At 34.7% G+C, this 27,797-nt stretch overlaps 1 protein-coding gene across 2 annotated transcripts in view; it reads left to right on the top strand.

The window, feature by feature from the left end:
* LOC100645050 (tyrosine-protein kinase transmembrane receptor Ror) overlaps positions 1-27,797 on the top strand; it is a 347,662-nt gene that overhangs the window by 273,705 nt on the left and 46,160 nt on the right. For both annotated transcript variants that reach the window (XM_003397255.4, XM_012311290.3), the window contains exons 2-3: positions 15,074-15,167; positions 27,289-27,499. In XM_003397255.4, the coding sequence (XP_003397303.1) occupies positions 15,074-15,167; positions 27,289-27,499 (305 nt within the window). The remainder of the gene's footprint in view (positions 1-15,073; positions 15,168-27,288; positions 27,500-27,797) is intronic.

Here is a 27,797-nt window from a genome sequence, read left to right as displayed (position 1 = left end):
TACACTTCATGCTCATATTATTCATTTCTCATGATTTCTCATAGACGCATAGAAATCCACGATCTATTGGATCGCTCGGAAAGTTCGTTCCGATTTTTAAGGAATTTGGTCGATATAAAAGATCGCGTTGAAAAGTTTTTCGCCGAGAAATCTGAGAGATTCTGAAAGACTAGAATATTCAAGTTGCGTGAAAGATGCGAAAAGCTCGTGGAACAAAACGGCACCTATATAATTCAATAAATGTATATCGAATCGAAATGTAAATCAGAACGAACTTCCCGGCCGATTCAATAGTTATAAATAACATTAAGATTATTACGAGAAAATAATATTAGAAGAAAATTCGCATCGGGTGAAAGCCATTTGCATTTTGAGTTAAATTCATGATAGCATTTACAGGTTAAATATTTCCAATTTAAATCTATATACATTATCCCGATATATCGAGTGTATCTCAAAATATTCGTTAAATATATGACTGACTTGAATGTGAAAGTTGAGTTATCAAAAGACGTTTAGTTTATTCATTCAACTCACGTATATACCTTCAAATCAAACGCAAACTTCCTAAAGAACAACTACAATCGATATTCCACTACAGTGCAATCATCAGAGAACATCAAAGATCCAACAGTGATGAAATTCTAAATGCCTACAATTCGAATGTACAAGTGTGGATGTCTTAATACGCTGAACCTAACGTTGACCGAATTCAAAGTATCTACAATTCAAATGTACAAATGTGTATACGTCAATATGTGGAACATCGATGGAATTCCTAATATCTACAATTCAAATCAATGTACTAATGTGGATAACAATGTTTGGTACATTAATTCAAGTCAAGTACATCTCTTGGAATCAAAGTCAAATTATCTGCAGAACGGCATAATCAACACTCCAACCAATCACGTAACCAGCCACCAATAAATACCATACAGAAATAAAAATACAATTTAATGCAAATTCATATCTTTTATTTTTTTTTTTTTTTTTTTTATAGAACTTAAGTAAAAATATTAATTAGTTTTACTTACAAGATATTACGCCTAATAAATAATTTACTTTGGATATTTTACGTATCTTCGGATATTATATGAATTCCGTATATATATACCATACACCCATTCTCCCATAAATGTAGAAAAATTCACAGTCCATTAATACTTTGACTGCCACGTCGGTCATATGACGGGCAACGGTTTCTCCTGTGACGCCACGGTGGTCATTGATGACCGGAGCGCTTAAATTTCTTACAATTATAAAAATTGTATGAAAATTGATAATTAAGGCATTTTGAATATAGCCGATAAATAGAAGATACTTTGAAACAAAAAGTGTCCCGTTGAACATTAAACATTTTTATTAAAACATTAATAAAAAAAAATGAGTAGAAATCTTGTATCTAACGGTGCACTGTGTTTGCATTCATATGTTTGAGGGGTAATTTACAAATATTATTATAAACACAGCTTAGAAAATAATCTTAAATGTTGCTTTATAATCATATAATTGAAGTTAGAAGTGTGCACATACCTTTCCATTATATATGGAATGAGCAAATACTGTTTACTAGTATCTTCTACACGTTTCAACAATATATTCTGCACGTTTTGCTGGCGACAAAATAACGAATGCGAATGGTTTGTTGAAATAAACGAAGCCTTGTTATAATATGTCGCTATCAACTGTTACCAAGGCGCCACGGTGGCCACCCATGACCACCAATAAGATAAACGGTTCATTAGGAAAGAATGTTGTCTTACATCATCAATTTATTATTATTTTACTATTATATGCTTTGAATAATAGAAATACTCCCGTGGCATCCTGAGCGAAACATGTGATTTCGGCGTGGCAGTCAAAGTGTTAATGGTCAACTAACATCGCTCATCGCTAAAGTTTCAATATTAACCGACTTGAAAAAATTGACAATAGAAATTTATGATCGAAATATATTTCAACGTGTATACGATAAAATGTACATTATCAAAAGATGATAGTGCTATACGGCGAAAATCGAAAAGTTTAAAATGGCGTTAAGCAGAGGCTGAAGGCCGGCCCCATTCAACAATACCCCCATCAGAGCATGCATTTGTCCATGGCACGCCGTCAGAATTTTCCATCTCTCGCATTGCACGTGTGCAGCGTGCAGTCTCGCGCGTGCATACCGAGCCTTTGACACGCGCATAAATCCAGCAGGGCGTCCCGTGGCATTGTGAGCCTTGTCAGAGGAGCTTCCTCTCGTGCCTTCTTTAGAAATGCCATTTCTCTACGTCACGCGTCCCTCTTCTTTCGCCAACCTCAGTGCTGCCCACCTTTCCAACGGGACCACGTGGAAGGACATGTTTACTGGGAAACGAGGCTATAGAAGAATCTTTGTTGTGCTCGAGTTGGAGGTGCAGTGCACTAAATGACTCTTGATTATTGACTTCGTTTACGACCGATTTCATTTAGCTATTTTTTGTTTCCTTTGGTCAGATGTCGAGAGGCAGCTAGGGATTTTCAATGTCATTACGTGGAATGACGGATGAGTGTGAAGTAAAGGATATAGAAAAAAATGTGAATATACGTATATTCGTATTATATTTGTTTCTTTTTTTCTATATTTAATTTGTACTTTATAATTTGCTCAGCTGGACATTTGGTAAATTTTTCTAACTTAATTGCTAATTAACATGTGGTTGGCTACCCCCAGTGGGATATCATCTTCGAGTTTGTTTATTTTATTTCTTTAGTGAGATCAGTGGGGTGTTTTCTCTTTAGTCTTCTTTTTATGAGAATTTTGCTTGTTTGAGCAGCCAGCTGCTTTGGATGTGTTGCCATTCTTTCCTTGTATTTTTTTTGCGTATCTGCCGATTTCTTCTTTGATTGTTGGTATAATATTTGTGTATATTAGGTTGTCCGAAAAATTTCTTTCGTTTCATAAGGTGATAATAGATGAACAACAATTTTTTATATTATTTTATTATATTATTTTATTGAATTAGGTATTATCTATTTCATTATATTTCTATTATTACGTTCGTGCTTAATTCAATAAACTAATATAAAACAAAAAACATTCTGCGTCTATTATTTCCTTATAAAACGAAAGAAACTTTTCGGACAACTTAATATATATATGCTACGTTATTATAAACTTAAAATATTCAAAGCTTAAAAAACTTCAATACTTGCACCCTTAAAAGAAATTACTGGATCGAAACATCGAACAAACGACAGACTCTAAATATTCAGATCCACTGATTCCACGAGCAGTTTCAAGTTCTTCCAGCTTCTCCGTCAATTTTGGTTCCATTTGGCGAACAATCGACTGAATAATTGATCGCACGATCGAACACTGGTTCGCTGAAAAATGAATTGAGTCGAACGAGGAGCCACGTAAAATTTTTAAGAGGGGAATCGAGACAGCAGCGTCTCTCCTGCCTCGAAATAGCTCGTATTTTGACACCGGTGACAGGCATTCTTATTCTTATGGTAATACTCGCGGCTCTTTCAGATCTTCGCCTTTCTTAACCCACCTCTGGTTCTTATTCTCGCGTTGTCCTCGTAGAACAGGCGACGCGGCAGCTTTTGAAAATCTTTTCGTAAATCTACGCCAGACCCGGCGTTGTTCCCATTGTGACGCGGTAATGCGTCCTGGGACGTTTTTGGTCGCGTGGGATGGTGCGATGAAACTCTTTGGAGATATTCCAGCGGGAATTCTTTTTCGCGGAAAAATACAAGAGATTTGGAACTACGTTAGTCAATCTAACGTTTTTTGACGTGGTAATGTGTTTGTCAAACTCTTTAACGTTTATTTATCAAGATACCGTTCAGGAATTTTTGTTAAAAATTCTTGCAGAATTTTAGAGATTCAACGATGCAGTAGCTTTTGTTTAATTAAATTGACGAAGAGTATACTCTAAAACTTTTGATACGAACGTTTATAGACTAATTGGTGATATTTATATCCATCTATAAAATTTATTATATAATTAGATTAGATACGATTTATGATCAATAATTCACATTTTTTACTGTGTTTAAAGATTGGAAATTGACTTGCTATTTTTCCCTCTTATCACATACCTCTAAAGTACTATAAATTAATCCATAACAATGTACTGGATTTCGAGAGATTTTTTTTATTTGTACTTTACAATTTGTCCACCTAGACATTTGGTAAATTTTTCTAACTTAATTGCTAAATAACATGTGGTTGGCTACCCTCAACGGGATACCATCTTCGAGTTTGTATTTCTTTCGAGTATTTCTTTAGTGAGGTCAGTGGGGTGTTTTTTCTTTTTTTGTAATCTTCTTATTTTCAAGAGATGGCACACCTTTTACACGCACCGTAATGGATTCCCACGATGATGGTCCCCGGTTGCAGATAATTCACGTCACCGCTCGTATAAATATACATATGCTTCACCCCCGGTCAGCTACTTAACTGTTAAACAGCTCTAACGAACCATCGAATCGTCACAATAGGCATTCTAAATAATAAACGAGCGATATTTCACGTGGAGCACAAAGCGTCAACTTTTTATTTTGACAGTATTGTCACGGTCCATGGAAAATACAGGGGTGCCATCTCCAATTATATGTACTACCAGCACCCCAAGTTGGACTGTTAGTTTGTGTTTGTGGTTGCAGCTTTGAACTGTGAAAAGTTTCACTGAGATGTGGTAGGTAATTGTCGAGATAGAAAAGATTTGATTTATGTGAGAAAAAGTGGTTGGAAATTGTGACATTAGAGGGTAAGAAAATTTTATGGTTTTGATCCTTTTCAGAAGTTCCTCCTAGAAATATTCAAAGCGATATGTCTACTTTTTTTTTGCATTGTTAATCTATCTTACTGAATACAGAGAAAAAAATAAAAAGATTGTCTGTATATCCGCATCTATAAATTTACAAAATCCCATCTGTTAATTAAAAATTATTTTCCTTAATTAAAATTATTATTACCGGCTATACATTGGTACTTCGAATTCCTCTCGTGTATCCCGTATTTCATTAATTAAAAATTATTTGTTTTAAACGAAAGATCAAAGAATTTCCAAGAATGGACTCATTGAAACGAGAGGATTCTATCGTTTCTCGATCGACAGTAGAATATTAAACGAACAAAGTCGATCGAGATCTCGTGGAACAGAAAGAAGTTCCTTGCTTTGTTTGTTCAGACTTCATAAACACCGGTTACTCGTAATTTCACGCACAAGTGTGGCGCTGCTTGTAAAATCGTACTTATTAATTATTCATCGGGCAGAGCGACCGATGCGAGATATTTCGCTCCGCGAAAACACGAGGAAAAAATAACGAGCACGATGAATATTACGATAGAACTATACATCACTATAATGGATCGCGCGCGTTGAATATTCAAGCGTTACAGACGGCGATCCGAATGACTCAATAGGCCCCACTTAAGTCCTTCTGTAATCGTTTGCACGAACGAGACTTTAAATTATCCCGTATATTCAATTTCTCGTTTGCGGAAGGAAGAATTTATAATTCTAAGAGAGAGAGAGAGAGGGAGAGAGAGAGAGAGTATGCGTGTGTCCACTGGTTTTCTCACATAACTGGTAAAAATGAAGGTTGATGTAAAATTTTTTGAAACTTTTCAAATAAAAATAAATTTTCTTACGTACATTCATTATATATGCTTGAAGTGAAAACTATTAAAAATATGAAAATGTTCATTTAGAGACGGTTAATTTAAATATTTTAATATTAATCTTCTCTAATTGGATGTACATATATGTATTCAGCGATTACTGAAACAGTTCTAAGGAAGCTTGTCTGTAGATATATATGTATATATAACATACAAAAAGTAAGTTATTTGTCATCATAGATATATTGTAGTTTCATAGCAAAAATCCATTGTTATTTGTATAAAATAGTTCGATTTTGAATTTAAAACTACACAATTGTAAAAAGTCCCAGAAAGGATCTTGAGATCCAGAAATAAGTGGAAGAGTCTCTAAGCAAACCATGAGAGTCCATAAAAAATTCTTTTTTCAAACGTTCAATAACAGTGTCAGCAATCGTTCTTTCCAAGAAAAAAGAACTGTCTTTTTTACGATTTAATAAAAGTTTTTTCTTGTGTAAGGAAAAACGAGAGTGTATAACATATATGTATAATGATGTATCTTCATATAGAAGATATAAGGTAAAAGCATACGATATATACATAAGAGAAAATGAAAATATATAATACTTATACATAATACAATATATATAAAATATATAAGAACACACGCATATCCTCGCATATATAATAATATTTATTCTAATATAGATAAAAAAAATTGCGATAAACAATCTTATGTTTAATTCTTCTTTAGGTGTGCACTTTTTAGAATTCAAATAAATTTAATCGAATTGAATAAATAATAATTCAAATTCAAATATATCAGTCTGCAATAATTCGATATACTACATTTGCATTATTTGTAATACAGCGATATGTATTTTCAATGTTATCGTGCAATATTATTGTACACTGTGCGTCCTGGGTCATCGACAATTCAAACTTCAGAAGAGAGTAATCGCTCAAAAAACTCCAATATTTCCTTTCACAAATTCCATTTCAACGCTTCGGAAAACGATACAGCAGAGTCAGATCTAATTTGAACATTTATCGAAAACACGATACAGCCACGAAAAAGCAATAATTCTACCAATTACGCTGTCCAGCGACCAAACTCATCCTCCTCTCGACAAACTCTTCAAAGAAACCGTAATAACTGTAATAACACCAACCGTCAGCGAAAAACCCAAGCAGAAATTGCAACATCCGCCATTGCTGGTGGTGCAACCGCGAAGAAATTTCATTTGTGCCGGCGGCAGCCTGGCCGCGTGAACCACTTTTAGCAGCGTCAACGCGAAATTATTTGGCCAACGCGACGCACACGAGCGCATACACACATTCAAAAAGCATAGATACACCCAGACGCACAATTACAAAGAGAGTCACGTTTTGCAAGCTGGCAGACGAGCTCTGACTTTTCCTAATGGAAACAGGATCGAGGGAGGATGGAGAAGCTTTAAAAGTGGCGTTACAAGCGCTTTAAATCCGCGCGGCATTTATTATTCCACCGCGAGTGTTATTTTTCCACGTTGGCTGCCTTGCTCGCATCTTTTTTTGCGAGCAGGCACGGATTTTCGGATTTTGTCTCGATCATTCGACAACCAGCCCACCGAATATCATCCGGCTAAACGAAGATTACATTCCTCACGGGATTTGTCCGACTTTTTCTCTCCTCGGTCGCCCCCGTCTCTGCAAGTTTCATTCGTTGATGAATTTTTTAAAGAATAATTTTCTACCGCGGGATTCATGGATTCACGGTTATTCGTGAAAATCGTTTGTAGGACCGCGAGTTGATGTAAAAATAGAGGATTTAGTAAATGCAAGGCATTTTTTAGTGAAATGTTTCAAAGTTTGAGTAAACGAAGAGCGCTGATTATAGAATAATATAATTTGTATGTGCAAAATGATGTTATACGTAGAAAGATATTTATTTCATTTATACTCCAAAGGATCAAAAATTCTTTTCACAAACATCGAAGTTTTCAGGAAACGGAAAACAAATCGTTTAATGACACTTTTCACATCCAAAATTCGTCCTCGACTTTCAATAATAAGAAATTAATTCTCAAAACGCGAAAGCTTCCACCAAACACAAAAATCCCATAAAGTCGTAGCCCTATTTGAAGGTTTCAACGAAACATACCCTTATCCTGGCGAACATCCAATTCAAAGGATAAGCGAGGACGATCCACGCCACAAACCAAGGCTTGCATCGTCGGAAAGTTGACGGATTTTTCATTCTCAGGATCGGTTGCAGTTGGCATTGGCAACTTCGCCAGACCACTACTTGCCAATTACACCCTGAAGAGAAGCGTTCTCTGCAGGGGTGGCCCGGATCGCGCGACGAAGGAAGCCGCAACAGTGGACCCGGCAAAAGTTTAGGCTTGTCTGCGACAATCGCTTTCAAACGCGTTCTCCGGACCTCTCCAGGGGGTGTTTTCCTCGGACTACTCTCTGTCACGAGCAGTTTCCTCAGGCTTATTCGACGTGGCTGCACGTCGTTTAACGCTGTTTGAGTTCCGTTCAACATCGAATCGCTTGCAAGGATAGTCTAATCGTGGTAAATTGGAAATAGGGTGCAGTTTCTTTCGATGACTGTTTTGTATTTCAAATTTAGGGTACTTCTTCTTAGGAAGGAACATTTGAAGTTTAGAGCAGAGTAACTTCAGATTTAAAGTTTTGGTTGGGACTAGATTGGGGTTAGGTTAAGCAAGCAGTTAACAGAAGGATCCGTCTCGTTTTTGAATAGTTGGATTATTAAAATCGAACATATTTGCTATAAAACATTTATTAAATTTTCCGCAGCTGTTATCGCGATAAGATTTTGTACATATATCTCGCTGTTACTATCTTTGTACTAAAATAAACTATTCGACTAATTCATTAATTAAAAAATAAAGAAGTAGAATAAAAATGGCTTGGATGATTTTAGAGATGTTATGAGTCATCCCTAAAATTAACACACTCTCATGATATGTATATTCAATGATTTAAGATCGATATACATCTGTACGCTTTTAAGGCAGATTTCAACGAATTTGTTATGTGTCGTCGGCGAATTACCAACGAATAACGAATAAAATATGGAAAACGTTGGGAAATTCTGTTGATCCCGAATTAAACGATGTAGCATGATCGATGAGTATCGGAAGCAAACGAGTCGAAAATAAATTCAGCCCTGGGGGAGCGTGATCAGGCGTCACAGCGAACCGGAAAGTATTAACGCGACAATAGCAGGCCGCAACGCGGCGGAAAAGCGAGTCGTCAAGCATTTTAAATAATCTCAAATCGGCCAAGCGACGCGAAAACCTAGCGGAAGCTACCTTCGCGTTTTTACGACCTCGACGAAACGAATTGTTCGCGCATCGGTCCGGTAACTTGGAAAAATCGCGCCCCCGTTTGTTACACGGGGTGCAGCTTAGGGGATGAAATATTAATTAATTCGCGTCGTTAATAATAAAGTGGAAAAACTTACAGTATAACTATAGACCAGTTAGCATCTGTTTCCTGATCATTCTAAGGTGTTTCATATCTAACAACAGACTGTTCTATAAATATTGATAATATTTATGATATTAGTTAGTACCTTGCACATGGTATATTTTAAAGCAGAAAATATTCATAGTGATTCGCATAACCATTGTTCTGACAATTATAAGTCTTAACAATTTATAGCTTTCTATGTATGCTTGTACGACGTACGGGCTTCACAGTGAAAAAGTGAACAGAAAGAAACAATTCTTTACGTAGGTTTAGTTATGTTAATAAAAATATGAAATTCCGTAAAAATCTACAGTTTATCAATAACTTTTAATCCTATGGTTATATAGAAATTTATAGCTAAATAACCGATAAATTAAAATTTCATTTATTTTTAAGTTTATATTTATTATTACTATGAAGTTCTAGTTAGCCTGTATAGATAAAGGCTCGTTATCGATGTCACCAGACCTCTGGCCATCGAATCCCTGGAATTTTTCCACCGATTTAAATGCCAGCCGCGTATATGCCGGGAATGAACAAAATTCGACGGATAAAGAGAGAGAAAGGGAGGACGGGAAAAATGTAACCAGCTTCCAGCGACGAATAAATAAAAATGTTCTGACGTAACCGTGTTCTCGTCAACAGAGCTCTTTGAAGTGCTGGGTACACATGATTGGGCTTTAAAACTTTGTCGAGTTTGTTTAGGTTGCAAATATAGAATTAAAGGGCTGACTGTGCGCGTATAACCCTGGACTAGACTCTTTTCTAATTCCTTATTACTTTCGTTTTATCATTATGTCGAACGTGTTTTGTTTTCCAGAGAAAAATTAAATTCTCATTTTTAATTCTGGTTTATTAAAGCTCTCGTCGAGCGAACGTTTTAACGAGCTCCGATTTTAAATACTCGAGAAATTAAATTTGCGATATTCACGTAACGAAGTTTATTAAAAAGCATGGTTGTTTGAGATAATATGTAATAATGTATAAACTGAAAATAAAGACACAAAGAGAGAAAGGAAGGAAATGGCTATATTTATTCTTCGTTTGAATTTTTCCTTATTTAAGATATTCCAGAATATATGTAGAACTTGATGCGAGTTTCATTTTCGAAGCAAAATTAGAATAACTGTAATACATTTTCATCGATATTTCGTTTATTGAGAAATAGCAATTCGTTATAACATAAATGAAAATTTAAATAAACCATTGGATTCAATAATTACGAGGGTACGGATACTTCTGTAATTTACTATAAATATAAAATAATAATTCTGATCTAACTTTCTTGTTGTAATTACATGTGTTAATTAAAATTGTACTCGTAAAACATCAAACATCAATTCGTTTCACCATTATAAAATGCAAATTCCTTTTTCACGGAGCAACTGATCCCCGAACTTTTAAGCGATAACGTAACACACAAAAGCTCGCGTAAAATTCAATATCCTTCTCCGATCGTCCGATTACAATTTACATCCACCGCCACAAAAGGCAACACGATTCAAACAAAAAGCGAAACACTTTTCGCAAAATTAAATCCTCATTTCGTTGCCATTCAACAATCCCCTCTTCCTATTGCCGGTTTAACTCTCTGAAAAATACTCAGCTTTCATGCAGCAACAAAAGATAAGCAGAGATAGATGGATGAGAGGAAAAAGGAGAGCAAATAAAATAGAAACAAAAAGAAAACGAAGAGTACAATAGCGTTCGATTTTATTGGCCCTCTCTGGATGCGTGTTACGTGGACCAGCACTCCGGGGAATCGTACGCGTTTTTCCAGTCTCGTCTATCATACGGGATGTCTACTTTTTATGAGCTCTACCAGTGTCGTGTTCGAAAACAGGAGCCAGATTTAGGGAACAACCGCTGACTTTTTCGTACTTTTTGGTTCGTTTTTGCGTATACCGCGAATCAAGGAAACATTAGTAAAACAGATTAATGTTTGTACATATGAATTCTTACGCTTTTTAACGAGATTTGCGGACTCTTTAAGAGAGAAGACGTTTGAAGATCGAACAAAGATCATATATAGAGTGTCTCATTTTAATCTATTAATGTGAATTATTGGTGAATTATCTTAGATGTATATGGAAAGTTATTAACCCATGTATATCGAAAAACCATTAATTAAATAGATTTTCTGACTTTTATTCTGTAAAACCTAGCGTAAGAGTGATAAGAAAAACAAACATAGAAAAATAGTGCCTTACGTCTGTCCTTGCCTTTCAGACGATAAATTTTACGAAATAATATTTAATATTAAAAATTATATGATTCTATTTAAGAAATCGTATGACCTCTATGCACCCATTTATGGGAAAACTAATTACACGAAAATATATTTCGTTTATGCATTAAAATCGAATGCTTTACTATAGATCTGTATACGAAGGAAAAGTTAGGATGCAAAATTTCCTCGTATCTACATTAAGTATAATCAATGTTATGTTAGCTAAAATAATAGTTTCATCTGAAATTAAAATAAAATTTTCTCGTGTCTCTAAAAAGAAATGTAAAATGTAAAAATGTGTTCCAAGTGAAGAAAGCAGTTCCAGGTAAAAATTTCCCCACCCCGTGTATTCGATTCGTAACGGTCCAGATAATATTTCCTTATTTATAATCAATAAAATAATATATATGTCATCTTCGAAATCGCAAGGAGTAGCCAGTTCCAGCCAGAGGATAAGCCAAGTTAGAGGAGGCAGAGTACTGCAAGTTTAAATTTGCACTTGGCACCTGATCGGCTGACGTAGCATGAAACCGAGGGATGCAACCATAGGAAGGGGTATAATTCGCTCGATTATTTAATAGCTTGGCCTAGCGCCTGGCTACAACATCGAGCAGAGCCCTGTCTCGTGGATCTTCCGAATTGCAATCTATATTAAAGCCCCCATGGCGAATTACTCATTAGTAGATTAACGAGCACCACCATGCCAATGTTAATTGGAGTTTCCTATAGAATTGAAGATATTCTGGCATATGCGAAGCATATAGAGTTCCCGAATGAATAGAGGAGATTTAAATAAACTACTACGTAGAAACGAAACTCTCATCAACTTCATTCGAGATTCATTGTTTGATTTTTGAAAAATATCATTAGAACATCTCTATGGAACATCTAAATAAACATTTCTGACACTAAATGATATTGTATCTTTAAGAACTTCTAAAACTTTATTATTTCATGTTCTTCCTCGTTGAAAATAAAAATCAGGGATCGTAGAAATGAATTTATGGTTACGTAGTCCCATGTCTACAGGCCAAATGAGTTTAGCATCCACTTCTGCATATTCAACAGGAACATACAACGCATGTATTTATCATAAACTCGCATCTCGATACATCGGTACATTGATAATTAGCCTACTTGCATATGTTCTCATTCGTATTCAACATTTATTACACAGTAGCCAAAACTTAAACATTAACGGAATTTTGAAGAAATTTTCTAATCCTTAACTCTGTTCCAGTCTCAATCTTACTCTGCTATTTACAAGCAAGAAAATTTGTAATATTTCAATGAATATCTTAATGTATACTTGAAACGAAAAATCATACATATTAACGAAGATTCTTCCATACTTGTTCCACAAACTTATAAAACTTGTTAAGAATATAAAAACACAATTGAGTCTAGAATGGGTTTAAAATAACCCAAAAAATAGATATATTCTTTTGATCAGTAAAGTATTATATTAACATTGGTGCTTGAACTCTCGTAGTTAGCAGACTGTGTGTCAATTATGCAAATCTCAATGTTTTCAAATTAAACAATTTTCAAAAAAAAAAAAATAAATAATAATCCATCTTTTGAACGATTATAATATAATTTTGAACACGAAATGTGAAAACAACGACAATATTGATTTTGAAATATTATGTATGTGGGAGCTTAAATCACGCATAAGATAATGCAGATTATTGCACTGTATATGCAGTCAGGGATCACGATGTGATTTAGATTACGGTGTCAGAGATTATGGGAACGATACCAATCGTTCCACGATAAATTCCATTATAATCCAGATTATTCTGTGTGATATCTCAGCTGGTAAGCCACTATGTCAAGTTCGATTCGTAGATTATAGGGCGATTCGAGTCGTTGAACAAGGAATAATTGCATGTATGAATTAGCAACATTTGCTACAGTTTGGAGCTTAATGCTCTCTTGAGTAACCCTGTTGATGAAGCTCATACGAAAACTAATGTTTCTTAATTACAATAAATAGTCGTACATTTTTCCTTACACATTCAATTTGTAATTAACAAGCCGTTAATAATAAAATGACGACGTATCGTAATACAATTACAAAAAGTATCATATTTGATGTTGAGGTTGAGGTTGATTGATTGAAGAACAAGTGGATGAATTTTTAATAGAGAAGTATATTGAAATATTTAAAGGTATAAGTATAATGTATAAGTTTATGCTGATTCAGATCCTTACTCCCTTAGTGTTATTAAACAATGGAATGATAGAGAGCACGTTCATATATTTATAACAAAAAGACATTACCAAAAAAGTTAAGCTTATAGCTTTAGCTAGAGACTGCAGGGAACATAAATGGAAATCTGTTTATTAGTTCCTTTGTTGCTAGACATGCAACCCAAAACATAATATATATTCAAGGGTACAATAATATGCATCACTCCTTATTTAGAATATTTCTGCGTAATAGCAGACTCCAGGTCACGGATATACTTTAAATAAAGATGTAGAGTTTTTCTTGAGAGTAGTTACTTCAACATTTGATATTTGATTTTCATTCAAGTTCTGTCTTATCCGATAAGTACCACTTTAAACACAAATTAAAATATATGTAACCGAAACCTGCGAGAATGCTCAATAGAGTTCTAATGCAGTTTATCCTCGCATAAACCATCTCTGTTCAACGTCTCGTCATGACGTTAACATCGTACATCAGGCTTATTATCGTTCCTACAAGATATCAGACCGCTAATAGAGTTAGCTGCTTGAAACTGACGTGACGCTGGACGGAAGAAGCCGATCGTATTTCGCCCTGACAGAATCATCGGGTTTTGTGTTGCGTGAACCACGAAGGGGTTGGAGAATGGTCGTTTGCACCTTCGAGGGACGGCTGTTGATGTGGTATTTGCGCAGGTGTAGGAAACATCGAACGTCAACGTTTCTCCATGTAGTTGGACGTTCCGTTGTTAGGCAGTTGGATAACTCGAGATACGGCCGCGCGGGCGAATGTACTTGGCATGCTTGTAGCTCCGAGCTTATGCTTTTGATCGATTTTCAGGCCTACTCATAGATTGCTTTGGTATATTAGGATTAACCGTGTCAATGTCCGTCGGCGACCACTCATTTAGAGTGTTAATTAACGAGATACAAAGCTTTAACCTAAAAAGGTGAGGTTCCGGGACTAACGTCATACGAAGCGCAAGCTTCCGAAGATCGAAGTCTCGCAATCAGTCTTATTCCAATGCGAACACCTAATTCTAATTTTAGATTAGGGACACCGGATCCTATTTCATTTTAGGGACCTTTTATGTCCTCATTTTGCATAGAAAATATATGTACATATATATATGTATAATTAGCCATATATTTATTAGTTGATTTGCATATCCTGATCTCTTCTTGAAGTTCAGGCTAAAATAGTCTAAGCAACATTATATTATTTTTGTTTTATTGTTTTTATATTATTTTTGTTATATTGTTTTTGATGTATATAGACTAACTTGTTGGATAATTTAAGAATTGAAATATTTTAGTAATTTAAGTATTTCTCAGTATTTTCACTTTATCGCATATTATATATAGATATCTTAATTATATGTATATAATGACGGTTGTAATATATCGTGATATAAATAAATAAATAAAAATAAATTATGATTACATAATACTCTAATTTACGCCATGTAAATGAACGCTCTTTCGTCTATAAGTTTTTATAATACACATGAAACATTATTTTGTGTTTTAACTTATGTAAATTCACTCGATATACATACTTATAAATAAATATTGATTTACAGGTGAAAATGGCGACATCGAAAATTTAGATCCAAATGTTCAGGATTACACCACTGACGAAGATTATAATGACGTATATGATGCAACATCCAACGGGTACGTTATCAAATATTCTTTTTTCTTATTTGATATCTGTAATTACTTCCTTATCTAATGCTGATTTTGTGATGAATACATCGTTAGAATAAATTTCAGAAGTATTTAAATAATATTACTAATAATTGTGTCAGCCAATTTATTTTCTCAAATATTTATAGGTGGCGGAAAATTTTAAACTATTTCACATCAATCTTTGTAGCATTATAAACGAAACAAATTAAATTGAAATTCAAGTTTCATAAGTTTATTATTATTACAATTTACTGCAATTGAATGTTTTATATATGTAATTTAATAACTTAATATTGTATATATATACATTGTTTATTAATAACAAATATTCCGTTATAAGAAACGAATACCGCGGGAAAACAAAGGTGCAGTAAAAACGTATTAATTTCGCCGACATTCGCAATGAAACGTGGTTTCGGACTCGAGAAAGTTTCACGCGTACACCGCCAGCGATCGTAAATATCGTTTATTAAAGGACGGCAACGGGTTAAAATTTCAGCGTTCTTTACAACGAACGCGTAACACGTGAAAATTATGTAACAGGGGATCAATTTTCTGGCTTTTACACGTCAGGTCGCGCGATCGCCAACACTTTATCGCTCGCATTTTTTTCCACGAAAATTTCGGTTATACACGGTTATACAAAAAAGAAAGGATGTTTGTCAAAAAAGAGGTTTTCAAAGTCAACTGTCTACAGAATTGTCCAACTCTCCAATTGAAGATTCGTTTAGTTGAAAAATATTGAAGTGTGGGGGTGACGATTGTGAACGTATTTAAGTATTTATTGTAAGAACCTTTCATAAATAAATTATGCGTGTTATATAGTTCGAACTAAATCTGAAAATGTACATAGAAGTTACAAGATAGTTACTACATGATATTTATTTGTGGAATTGTTAAATGCGCTATGGAATTGTTTTGTCGTAATAAAATTCATCTAACAATGCGATAAATTGTTTTGTTACATTTTTCTTGGTATATTTTCAATTCTTTACAATTTGGATATTCTGAAGAATTGCTTTTTTCCCAACTTATCTTCCATTTTACGCTGCTAACAAAGGGAAAATTTGGGAAAAATATTAGAGAAATTTTATTGAAACTTTATGAAATCCTAATAATGATAGAATGTTTGTAGAGTCTGTCCTCAAAAATAATGCTATACAATACAATATTATCAATATGATCTCATTATTTCTTCCGATTTCGTAAAACAATACGATTTCATTTACAACTCATCAAAATAAACCGAACTAAACCGATAACCTAACAAACTTCACCACGTTCAACTTCAACGATCCTCGTATGAATCATCGTCAATCAACGAACACAGTGTCGATCGTTACCCACGCAGAATTAAATTCTAGATACACGAGGCTGTATGCATGCTTACAAGTTCACCCTAGCGCAACATTGGAAAAGGTGTTAAAACGCTGAAAGAAGGTATGGGGGTCGATGAATCGTTAACAGTCCGACGCGCCCACACCGTTACGTCACTTCCTTCGCTTGGCAGCTTTAAAGCAGTCAGAAGACCGTCTCAGACAGGGATTAGGCGTTCGCAAGGTTTCTATAAATAATGCAACGTTTAACCTCGCTTGAGGGATCGGTTTTGTACCCCACCTACGTTTCTTGTCCCGGGAACAACGTTTTAAAGTCACCATGCAAATGATCGAGCAAGGCCAAATCGACCAAGGATTACCTTCAAGTCAGCATTTCTGGGCGAATTTAGATGTACTTGTAGCTTATAGTATTTCGCTCTAGATTAGTTAAGTTTATCTTAACTGATAACACAAATTTTGCTTTCGAAGTTACTAAAATTTACAGTGCTAATGAGATTTCAAAATGTTTTGTATAATATACATATAAAAGAAATATCGGAATACTTTTGTATTGTATTGTATTGTATGCTAATGTATGTAAGATGACAACGTATAAACCAAATAGTCGGCGATAAGTTAATTCAATACGGAATTTATTGTTAATTTAACTTCGTTACGGTTAGTTGGTCATTTAAGTTAGATTATTTGCTTCTTGTTCGATGGAGAAAGATGTGTCGCAGCAACGTCTGGCAGCATCCCTGTCAGCTTTCCTCGTCAACAAACCCCTTGTAGAAAGGGGTTGCAAGAGAATCGAGCGTGCATCAATATTAATGGAGGCACGTGGCGTTCGGGAATAATGTAGTTGGCTGAAAGTCGGCGACCCGTGGCACACACGATATCGTAACCATAATGCTCTCGCTTAGATCGGTTACGACACGTAATTTCAATCACGTTCGTCGCATTATCGCCGTCATTATATAGCCATGTAAATCACATGGAGCGTATGTGTATGGAAAACAGCCAAGTGGAACAATTCGATTGGTTAAGGTAAAGGATATGTAAGGAAAATCGTATTATTTCTACAACTATCAAATTTGATAAAATAGTAGATTTCAGATTTTTTTTTTTTGCTCATAAAATTAATATTAACTTTGGTTAAAATAAAAACGTAATTTTTGATCTAGACAGATCTGTCGTCATGTGATTGTGTAAATTACATAGGACGTATGCGTGGAGAAAAGAAAATGGATAAAGTCTGTTACCAAAAAATTAATTCAGCAAATCGAACATATACATCATGACTGAATCTTTTCATTTCCTAAATCCGTAACACGCGATAGGCAACACGATAAAATTCCTGAAAGAAGAGGTTCGAATCTTCGGAATGTCAGAATTAGCTCTATCGACGGGAATTAGCTTGTCAGAAGCGAAGTAGAGAATTCAAATTTAATCACGCCCACAGCTTTCCATGTTCTACGACGCACGGGAAGTGGCATTATTAGCTTTCGAATCGAACCAATCGAGCCGCTTCCTTATTAAGCCCCGCGGCATCCCCTGCGCTCGCTTTTCCATCATGCGAACCCATGAAATCCTCCCCTTTTCTGCTCTCCTCCGGCCCTCGTCCCCCCTTTTTTAATTCCACATCTACATTTCCGATGGAAAATTTTACTCATCTCTGCCTCGCCTGAACGTAATTTTTCCCCAACGATAATTCTGATCGGCATATTCCACGATTTTACGTCGAGCATATCGATAATATTTCATAAGCTAATCTTGCAGAGGGCTGTCAATAACTAGGTTAATTTTGAAATCGAATGAATATTATCAAAACTCGTGTTAAATTTGTTACAAGAACGATTCAAAGAGATTTAATACTTTGAAACGATAAATCAACGCATAATCAATGATCGTGTATATCTATTTGTACTGCATTTAGCTATATGCTGAAAGGGTTAATATTATACTCTTTGGATAGCATTTTTCCGAGCAATATATTTATTGCTGTATAATACACGAGTAATAAGATATACGACGGTGAAACATGTTCAAAGACATTTTCAAAAAATTCATTCTTAGGATAATTTAAAAAAATTTATTAGAAATAAGTATATATTGAGATATGTATAATTTTGTGTGCTAGACTAGATTAGTAGTGACACACTTATGTGAATATCAGTGTATGGAAGTATATGTGTGCACAGCGTCTCGAAAAACAGATGAATATAACTGTTCCATTGGTAGTGTGATATGGAAGATGGCGAGACAAAGAAAGTGTTGAGACGCGTGCAAATGTATATCGACGAAGATCCTGACAATCGTTTATTAAATAAATCTAAAGCTATTTTAATATGAATTCTAAGTGTAACCTTAGCGTTCCTTTACTTTCATTTCGGCCTTTAAGATCCACAATTCTCAACAGTATATATTGAATTGATAAGAAATAAATAGCTAAATCGGAATGATTGGTATTTCCGCTTTTGCAATTATTTTAATTATACGAGACTTTTCGCCAATATTAATAGTTTGTTTTATCGAGACAGAAACATAATTACACAATTGATTATTATATATGTGATATTACCTTGAATCTAATTAGATACCATGTACTATGCAGAACGTGTTTAGCTTGGTACTTTTAGTTTCTTAAAATATCTCAAACTTCGCTATATGATGACTGTGCAAATTGTTGATTATTCTTAACAATAATACTTAACGTTTATTCCTAGTAACAACGTTTTAACACTTTAATGTATTAATCTTGTATTCATTAATCGTGTATTGATTGAAAAGCTTAGAGTTCGAAGAGCAAGCGAGTTAGTTTAATTTTTCATATTTTTATAAATATTTATGTCTATCGCAAACTGTTATTAACATTCGTCGTTGTTTATCAGAAATCGCTATGAAAAAGCAAAGAGCCCTTCTCTGATATCTTTTGCAGCAACAACGCATTCGTTCGAAATTCCCAAACTTTGAATATAAAACAGGAATTACTCTTTCCACTCTTTCCACGATTTTCCCGCGTTTATCGAGATTTCGCCAGTTACGAGAGCAAGAGCCGCGGCGTCACCACGAACGTACTGACGAAAACGCCGCCTCCTCAAAATGCATAGAATTACTTTGCATGGTAAACACACGGAGGAACTGGCCAGGTCTTTTTCCAGACCTCCGCCAATCCTGTGTCACCCTTACGGCGAATTTCGCGAGCGCTGTTAATTTCGTCCCGTGTCGTTTGACGTCGAAAACCGGCCGGGACGTCGTTAATGCATGCACCGGTGATTTCAATTTTGCGAAACTTCCGCGGGCGTAACTTTTTGTCCTCGTGTCCTCCACCATCTCCTCCCCCTTAATCCCCTGTAATTTGATGATCCTCTAATGGCAGCGCGTAAAATCGACCGAGACATGGAAAAAGGAATGGCTAGCCAGGGAAAAATAAAAGAAAGTATAGCGAGTTGCCGACGACATTGAAGACACACGATTAAACGTGATTATTCAACAAAATCACGACGATTTTCTGTTGATCTTAAGGTTTTGAAATAAAGCAAAGGTTTGACGAGATTGTCGAGACGCTATAATACAGGTCTGTTACGTTTGTGATGTAGGAAGTTAGAACTTTTAGGTGTTTCGAGTTAGTTGAACATTTTATTGATAATATAAAGATGAAGAAACTGGGATGAAAATATATAATATTAATTTGCTATATGAACTTTTGATTTGAGAAAGGATTTACTACAATCTATAAAATTGAATAACGCTTTTTTATTCTCTCCACTTAAATATACAAGCAAATCACTATTTAATTATTTAAATGGAAAGTTCTGTCTGATTTGATTTACCTGTAATGTAAGCACTTGATGCACTTAAAGTACTTCTTTTACTTAAAATAACAACTAGTTTTATTCTCTTCGGCATGCTTCAAGAATTGAAAGAAAAATTGAAAAAATTCCAAAAAATGTAAAAATTCAAAAGCGTGGCATACACAATTATTCGGAATTAATGTTCCATCTCAGTCCCATCCACGCATCTCTAATTCATCTTTGATTTGATTAAATAAAAACATAGATGTTTTAGAAAATGGGAGGATTCCGAAAATTCCGTTTTCTTTACTACATTTCTCCTACATAGATACGAAAATAGAATCGTGTATTTCGAAAATAAATAGTTTAAAACTGTGAGAATGAACGTAGTTTCAGAACGAAAACTTCCAATTCGAGTTCCTCTATTTAACATAACTCTTCGTTCTTTTCACAAAGCGATCAAAATCATATTCTTTACCGTAAACAGAACAAACACGATTTCTGTAAAGGGGTATTATCATTTTACACAATTTAAACGACTCGTGGGTCAAGAACGGTTAACCCTGGAGGCCACAGGTGCACCGGAACTTGCCGATGACTTAGTGATCATAGCTTGATTTATATTCAATAACCAACGGGGGTTAGTTACTCGCCACGGTCGTATGCAATCACGTTCCAGTGTGTAAACACGTGCGTACACGAGTGGACGCGCGTGTCCTTGTGTCGAACGAGGAACACGCACACGCGTGCCTTGGCAAACGTGGTGATTGCCTCTGCGCGCCAAGGGGTAGCTTCCGGTTTGCGTAACAGTACGCTCTACTTGCTCGATATCTAAGAACGGTACGCTATGGGCTACTGTGACAGTTTCGTGATGCTTGATGGACGATATTGCTGGCCTTAGTAGCTGTTTTAGTCGCTCGAATATACGTTAGTATCGTTGGTAATTAAGCAACAGATCGAGAATTCTGATTATATTGTAAGGGCGTGAGTGCCTTTCTAGAACGTTGATAATTTTGCTTAGATAATTGAAAGCTTTAATGGAGAGAGAAAGAGAGAGAGAGAGAGAGAAAGATTAGTTTTTTAAGAGGCTGATAATATTATTAAACCTTTTGGAATTAAATTTCTTTTACGTTGTCTATACTGCCTTGTATAAGTATTAGCATGTCTATTTTTAGTATTTATGGGAGAATCGTAACGAGTTTTACTTTATTTAATGTTTTCCATTATAAGGGAAATACGATACAAATAGAATAAGAGATTTTCAGATTTATTTCAAGAGATACATTATTTTATTTCATACGGATATTTTTCGATACGGGTTGATATATTTTATGTAGAGACACGAGTATTTTAGAATATAAAACACACATTTTATTTTATATGAGCACGTTTCAGTGTTAATAATTTTATACGAGTGATTGCGAAATTTTATATAGAAAAGCGTATATTTCAAGAATTTGATGATTTCATTTCAACCGTCGAAAACTGTAATACCTGATGTGCTGTGTACGTCTATATGAAAATTTTGGATATTCCATTTTATTCGATAGGTCGACAATTGTGTCGATTGCAAATATCTTATAATATTGATCGATTAGTTTTATTTTAATGACCAGAGATATCTTTTATGTACAAATGTCTGCGTCTCGACTTTATATATACTGCTATCGTTTAAAACATTAATAACTGACGAAAATACTGAAACGTTAAAATTCCTATAATCTAATTTATTTTAAGAAAAAAAAAAAAATAGCATTTTAACGAATATATGGACTTATAGCATTTTACTGACTGCGAAAAACACTCGTATATTATTTACCAAAACTTTAAATAGCACAGGAAGAGCTGAAAAATTTCAAAACCAAAGATAATAATAAAATAAACAAAAACATATTCGCATGTTAAACTGGCGATTGAAACTTGGCGAAATCAAGAACTGAAAGTGCATCGGATCAACGAAATCAATTTTCCATTAACCACAGCGAAGAAACGTGGAAACGACGCGGTAATAAATTGAAAAATTCATTAACCTGATCGTACTCGATTCGATTAAATTTCAAATTGATCGTGAGACCAGAAAGGCAAACGGAACTAGGCGATGGATTCGATTAACCGTTCCGTCTGGAACGTTTAAAAATTGTACGGTTTAATCTGTCTCTTTTTCCTTTTCAATCGAATTTCACGCGATAACTTTTGAAACAGCAAAACAGCGGCTACGCCGTGATTGATCGGAACGAGAATTGACTGGATCCGAAACCGGTGTTGTTGCTAAAACAAAGGAACGAACGATGGAATTTTCGAGCAGGCTGCAGTTTAATTAATCGCAAGGGAAACAACAATCGACTCTGCGTACCTAGTTTCATGTTTCCAAGACAAACTCTGTGCATCTGACGTGCACACGAATTGGAAAGCCCTTTACATGATCGTCATTCGTCGTTGTATTAGCGAAGGATCTCGTTTAAGCAGATGCATCGAGCTTGAAAGGGCGAAACTTGAGGATAAATTTTGACAGTAACTCGTACAAAGGAAATAGAGTGTCACGTGTTGAATATATCGTTGCCGAAAGCGAAATTTATACTCCGTTCCTGACGATACTTCGTTAATACAGCTGCCTTCTCGGATCATTCTCTTTATTATTAACGAGTTTCTCAAATTTGTGGGAAACCTAAGAGAATCGTCGATAACCATTTTCAATTGGAATTATTCAAATTCATCGATCTTTCCAATCGTTCGAATAATTCTAAGCAGCAGTGTATCTCTCATTGTCAGTGTAAAACAAACTGCCGTAATCTTTCTTTTAACCACTTCCATCTCGAAGATACGTGTCCGTAAACGAAGGAGGATGCACGGGGCTCTAGTGGAAGTCGCAATCAATCGTGACTTCCGGTAGATCTCGACGCACGGGGGAGAAAGTAATCGCGTATATTAGGGCAATATAAATCCGGCACGGCGGACGTTGTCGCACGACGTTGCGACTGGAATATTAAGTATGAATATGTTAATGGACCGGCACCCTATTCTTCTCGCCCTTTCGCGTGGTGGCGCGCCGCGAAATAATGCATGACCAGAACTTCCCCTTATCACCCTGGTGATGTACGATCATCGGGGTCGCGCTATTTACTCGAGTGTTTCTGGAAATGGACTAGCCAAGATTTCATCGTCTTTGCCCGCTTGATCGAGACAAGAGACACATATAGAAATATTATTCCCTTACAGATCCTCTTACAATGTTTTCCGGTTCAATCGTATTCTCTTTCTTTAGTAGTCTGTTAACGTACAGTCTCTTTCGACCTACTCGATCAAAAACGTACAATTTTCTTTCTAGCGGAATTGTTTCTTGGATGTATAATAAGAGTATATTTTTATAACAATATACTTTTTAATAAGATAAAATGCAAAAGACAAGATACGAAGCAACGGAAAGCGTGTGGCCTTTATAAACACGAATTTCTGCGAGAAAGAAACATAGCTCCCTTTCCGCTTCTCCTTCACATTATCGACATAATCAAAATTCCTTCGCCAATCGGGCGAAACTTTCAAGCTGAGCGATTCAAAGGCCGAAAACTTGGCTGCTTTTAACGATCCCCTTCAAGTTACATTGTTAGCGGCGAGGTTACACGAAGTGGCTGCAGAGATCGATCTGCATGTGGGTGGAAACGCTGACCGCCCTGAGGGCATCTGACGTGGGATCGCCGTTGCATAAAAATCCGTCAGGGACACTGGTCCGTTTCGTGTTAGTGCTCTCTGTGTCTATCAAGGTGCGTTTAAACGAGCAGGAACATAAAATGAAAGCAACAGCATTCGTTCGTGCTCGTTTAATGTAAACGCCCAGCGAGAAAATTGTTCGCAAATGTATTTATAAGAATCGAATAAACATTTTTGAAGTATTTTTAGTGCATTGTAAGAAAATTCGTACGTACGATTAGCAAATAAACGAACAATCGCCAATTCGTCGTTTACACTTTAACTATTTCACGGTGCATTAAAATAGTGGTGTGATGCTATAACTACGTTGAAAAATTTCTAAAAAAATTGTTTCATCTGGATTTCTCATATAATCATATAATTATAATTATTAAATATGTACTGGAATGTATAGTGATTCATGTATTCACGTCGTCGTAACAATTATAGACTTTAACAATTTATAATTTTTCGCGTTTTCGTATAATGTACATCGTCGATCAAAAATCTCAGGACGGTATCTATATTTGCTTGAAAATTACGGAAAATTATGTAATTATCAAACCATATAGAGATGTCGCCTAACAAGATTTATGCGATAAAGAAAGTATCAGATGCGAGTGTATCATGAATTTTATTAAAAAGTATATCCACGCTTCGAGCTTAGGAATCTGCATCAAATATCGAAGTTTTATAAAAGACAGAAGGTGTTTTAAAGCTTTTAAATAGTAGGGAAAGTAGGGAAAGAACGAGCGTTCGTTCGCTTAATCGAAACGCACTTTTACTCGAAAGCGCATTCTCTTTGTTTCTCTCCCTTCTTTACTTTTGTTTTAGTTCTTTTGTTTCACAGGATCGAACAATGAATCAATTGAGTCTCATTGGCATGGTTAGATAACTATGATTTAATGTGACAGCAGAGTATGAAAGAGTGGGTGGTTCAAGTGGATTTTGTGTTTCGGTTATTGGAGCCGGATTAAATTTAACCCTGCCACATCGAGAAATTTGCCGTCCACGTTATGCCAATGGATCTCGAATTGAATTTCGTCTGCGTGAAATATAACGGAGATAGCCAATAGAGGAGAAAAATTTCATATTTTTCTCCACTTTTTTTTAAATAACAACCTAATACAGTATGATTTATGATCTTGGGCCTTATGAACAAAGAATAGATTCGTTTGGGAAATTTTAAGTATAGATTTTAAACAAGCTTTTCATCGAAGCATTCTTTACAAGATTAGATCTCGAGAAAAATTATCTCCAAAAGTTCTAGATACTATAGAAACTTTGATTTTGCCCGTTATTTTGCTCATCTGCATCTTCTTTGATTGGAATCTCCTTGGATTTTTCAAAATCCTGCTGCAATACAATGTACTATGCAATGTACAATGCAATGCGCTTTGGATATTATCGATTCATCGTTATTAAAACGCAAGGCATTTTCAAATAAAGAATTTACAGAATATTTCCCAATAATTTACCTGCAATGAAGTTTGAAAGGGAAAATTTGCCATTTAGTTAATTTGTTCTTTGAATACTTGTCGCCCTATGTACGCTCTATTTCGATAACTTTTAATTCTATCAAAATTTATTTTTATTTCATAATCTAGGTATTTAAATTACTTTTCACATGATATTTTAGAAATGAAATATTTAAAATAATATAATGTACTGTGCATTTTACAAAAATCTAGGTCTTTGGTATTTATCTTCTCCGTGCAATTTGTTTGATTTATGAGCCTGTTGTATTGTATTCGATATGAAAGTTCACTTATTTTCTATTACATAATATTAGAAGTATAAAAATATTTTTTAGACTGACGTGTTATATTGACAATATCGAACCAATGTATACATTAAAAGATTATTTAAAAAGAAAAATATAAAATATCTTTTCTTTTAACGAATAATTTAGATTGAAGCAGACGAACAGACCTACATATATATTTTTCATATTTTAATAAAAATAATTCAAAGTTTAAGTATTTCAATTTTATCATCTGTTCCCTAAAATTCTAATTGCAGCAATTTACTTTCATTTTTCAACTTATTTACCTATTTACTGTCCTTATTTTTTTTTTAACAAAGTTCGTTGAAAATCAAAGTCTTTCAAATTACGTATCTATTTTCGAAAATTCTAATTTCAGCAACTCGATTTTATTTCTATATTAATTTTACAATCTACCCCGCATATCCATTTTATTTTTTCTATTTCCTTTTTTTCTATAATATTATATGCCATTACGCGGCTTTTAAAACACGAAATATTTTTAAGCGGCACGATTTACTGTGCATTTTAATAAATGCTTCCGGGCAACGCTTGTAATATGCTCGTGTAAGAGGCATCGTAACAAATATCCAGTCATGGTGGAAAATGTTTTCCCGCGCCAGGGGTTTACACGTTGTAAAAATCCAAATACAAGGTATAATAATCGTTGAATTTTTGATATGTCGCTTCACTCTACGCCTGTAATCATGCTAAACGGAGCATGTAAACTGGTGACTGATAAAAAATTTAACCCGTGTGTCCTGAGCGTTCTTTGGTCCATTTCTCGCGACAACATGTTGCTCATACATTTCAATGAGAGCACTCCAACGGGTGCTCGGAAAACATGTATCATCAGCGTATACTTGCCGGAGTTTACTTTTTAAAGTCATATTAAAAAATGATTAATGGATATCATGCCGTAACCTTGGTTATTATCATTTTCGCTGACGCAGCAAACATGACGAAATAAATATACAATATTTTACAATATTCCACGTAGAATACTATTTTGGTTTGATTAATAAATTTATTCACCTTTTACTATATATATATATATATATATATATATATATATATATATATCATTTGCATATATTCTATACCGTTTCGAAGAATGCTATAAAAGTTGTTTAAAGACTGTAAAAATACGCGCATTTGAATCTTTTGATGGAAGATACCATATTTATAAAGACATGGGTGAAATAAATAGTTTCTTAATTAATAGCGCTCAACGTACTCTTTTGAGGAAAAACGACTGAACTTATTACTCGATCTAATAAATTATTATTCAGCCTAATACTATTCTGCAATTTTATAACGATAGAAAATGGTGGCTTATTTAAAAGTATTTATAGAGTTATACATTTTATAAAACTTTTTATCTAAGGAAATAAACAAAGTTAAATACCGATCTATTATTTTGAAATATTTAAATACCATAATGTTTGATAACATATTAGCGATACTTACCTCGTCAGAGATGTAAGAATATTTTATTTTGATCGTATATGAACAATGTTTTAATCTATTGTTCTTTTACTTTATAGAACTGACATGGAAGCTGTATCTGGAGCCAAAAGTGGCACGTTAAAGTTCATACGCACTTTGACTAATATCTCGAGAGATGCCGGTAGTGTAGTACACATGCGATGCGAGGTTGTCGGCGATCCTCCGCCAACTAGAATCAAATGGTACAAGAACGAAGCACCTCTCGAAGAAAAACGGCCCAAGATCACTATAAAGAAGATACCTGCACAGGTAATGTCAACATTTATTAATCACAAATATTTACCTTTAACTTTTTCTCCTATTCTAAATACGAAATAAACGGCAAATAAAAAATTCGTACAAATAACCTAACATTATAAAATGTAAGGACTTTTTAGGAATATTTGCAATTTTACACGTAACTTCTAATGAGAATAATATTCTAACTTTCGTAACTATAAACATGTACCCATGAGACTACAGTGAAAACAGGACAGTTAAAAATTTGTGCTTTACATTGGCCAAATGCAGAAATATGTATGTATGTATATGAGATGTAGAAATACCT

Source organism: Bombus terrestris, chromosome 8 (genome assembly GCF_910591885.1).
Source record: "Bombus terrestris chromosome 8, iyBomTerr1.2, whole genome shotgun sequence".
Classification (NCBI taxonomy): Eukaryota; Metazoa; Arthropoda; class Insecta; order Hymenoptera; family Apidae; genus Bombus; species Bombus terrestris.
The sequence above is the reverse complement of the archived record's forward strand: the minus strand, read 5'-3'. Positions and strand labels throughout refer to the sequence as shown.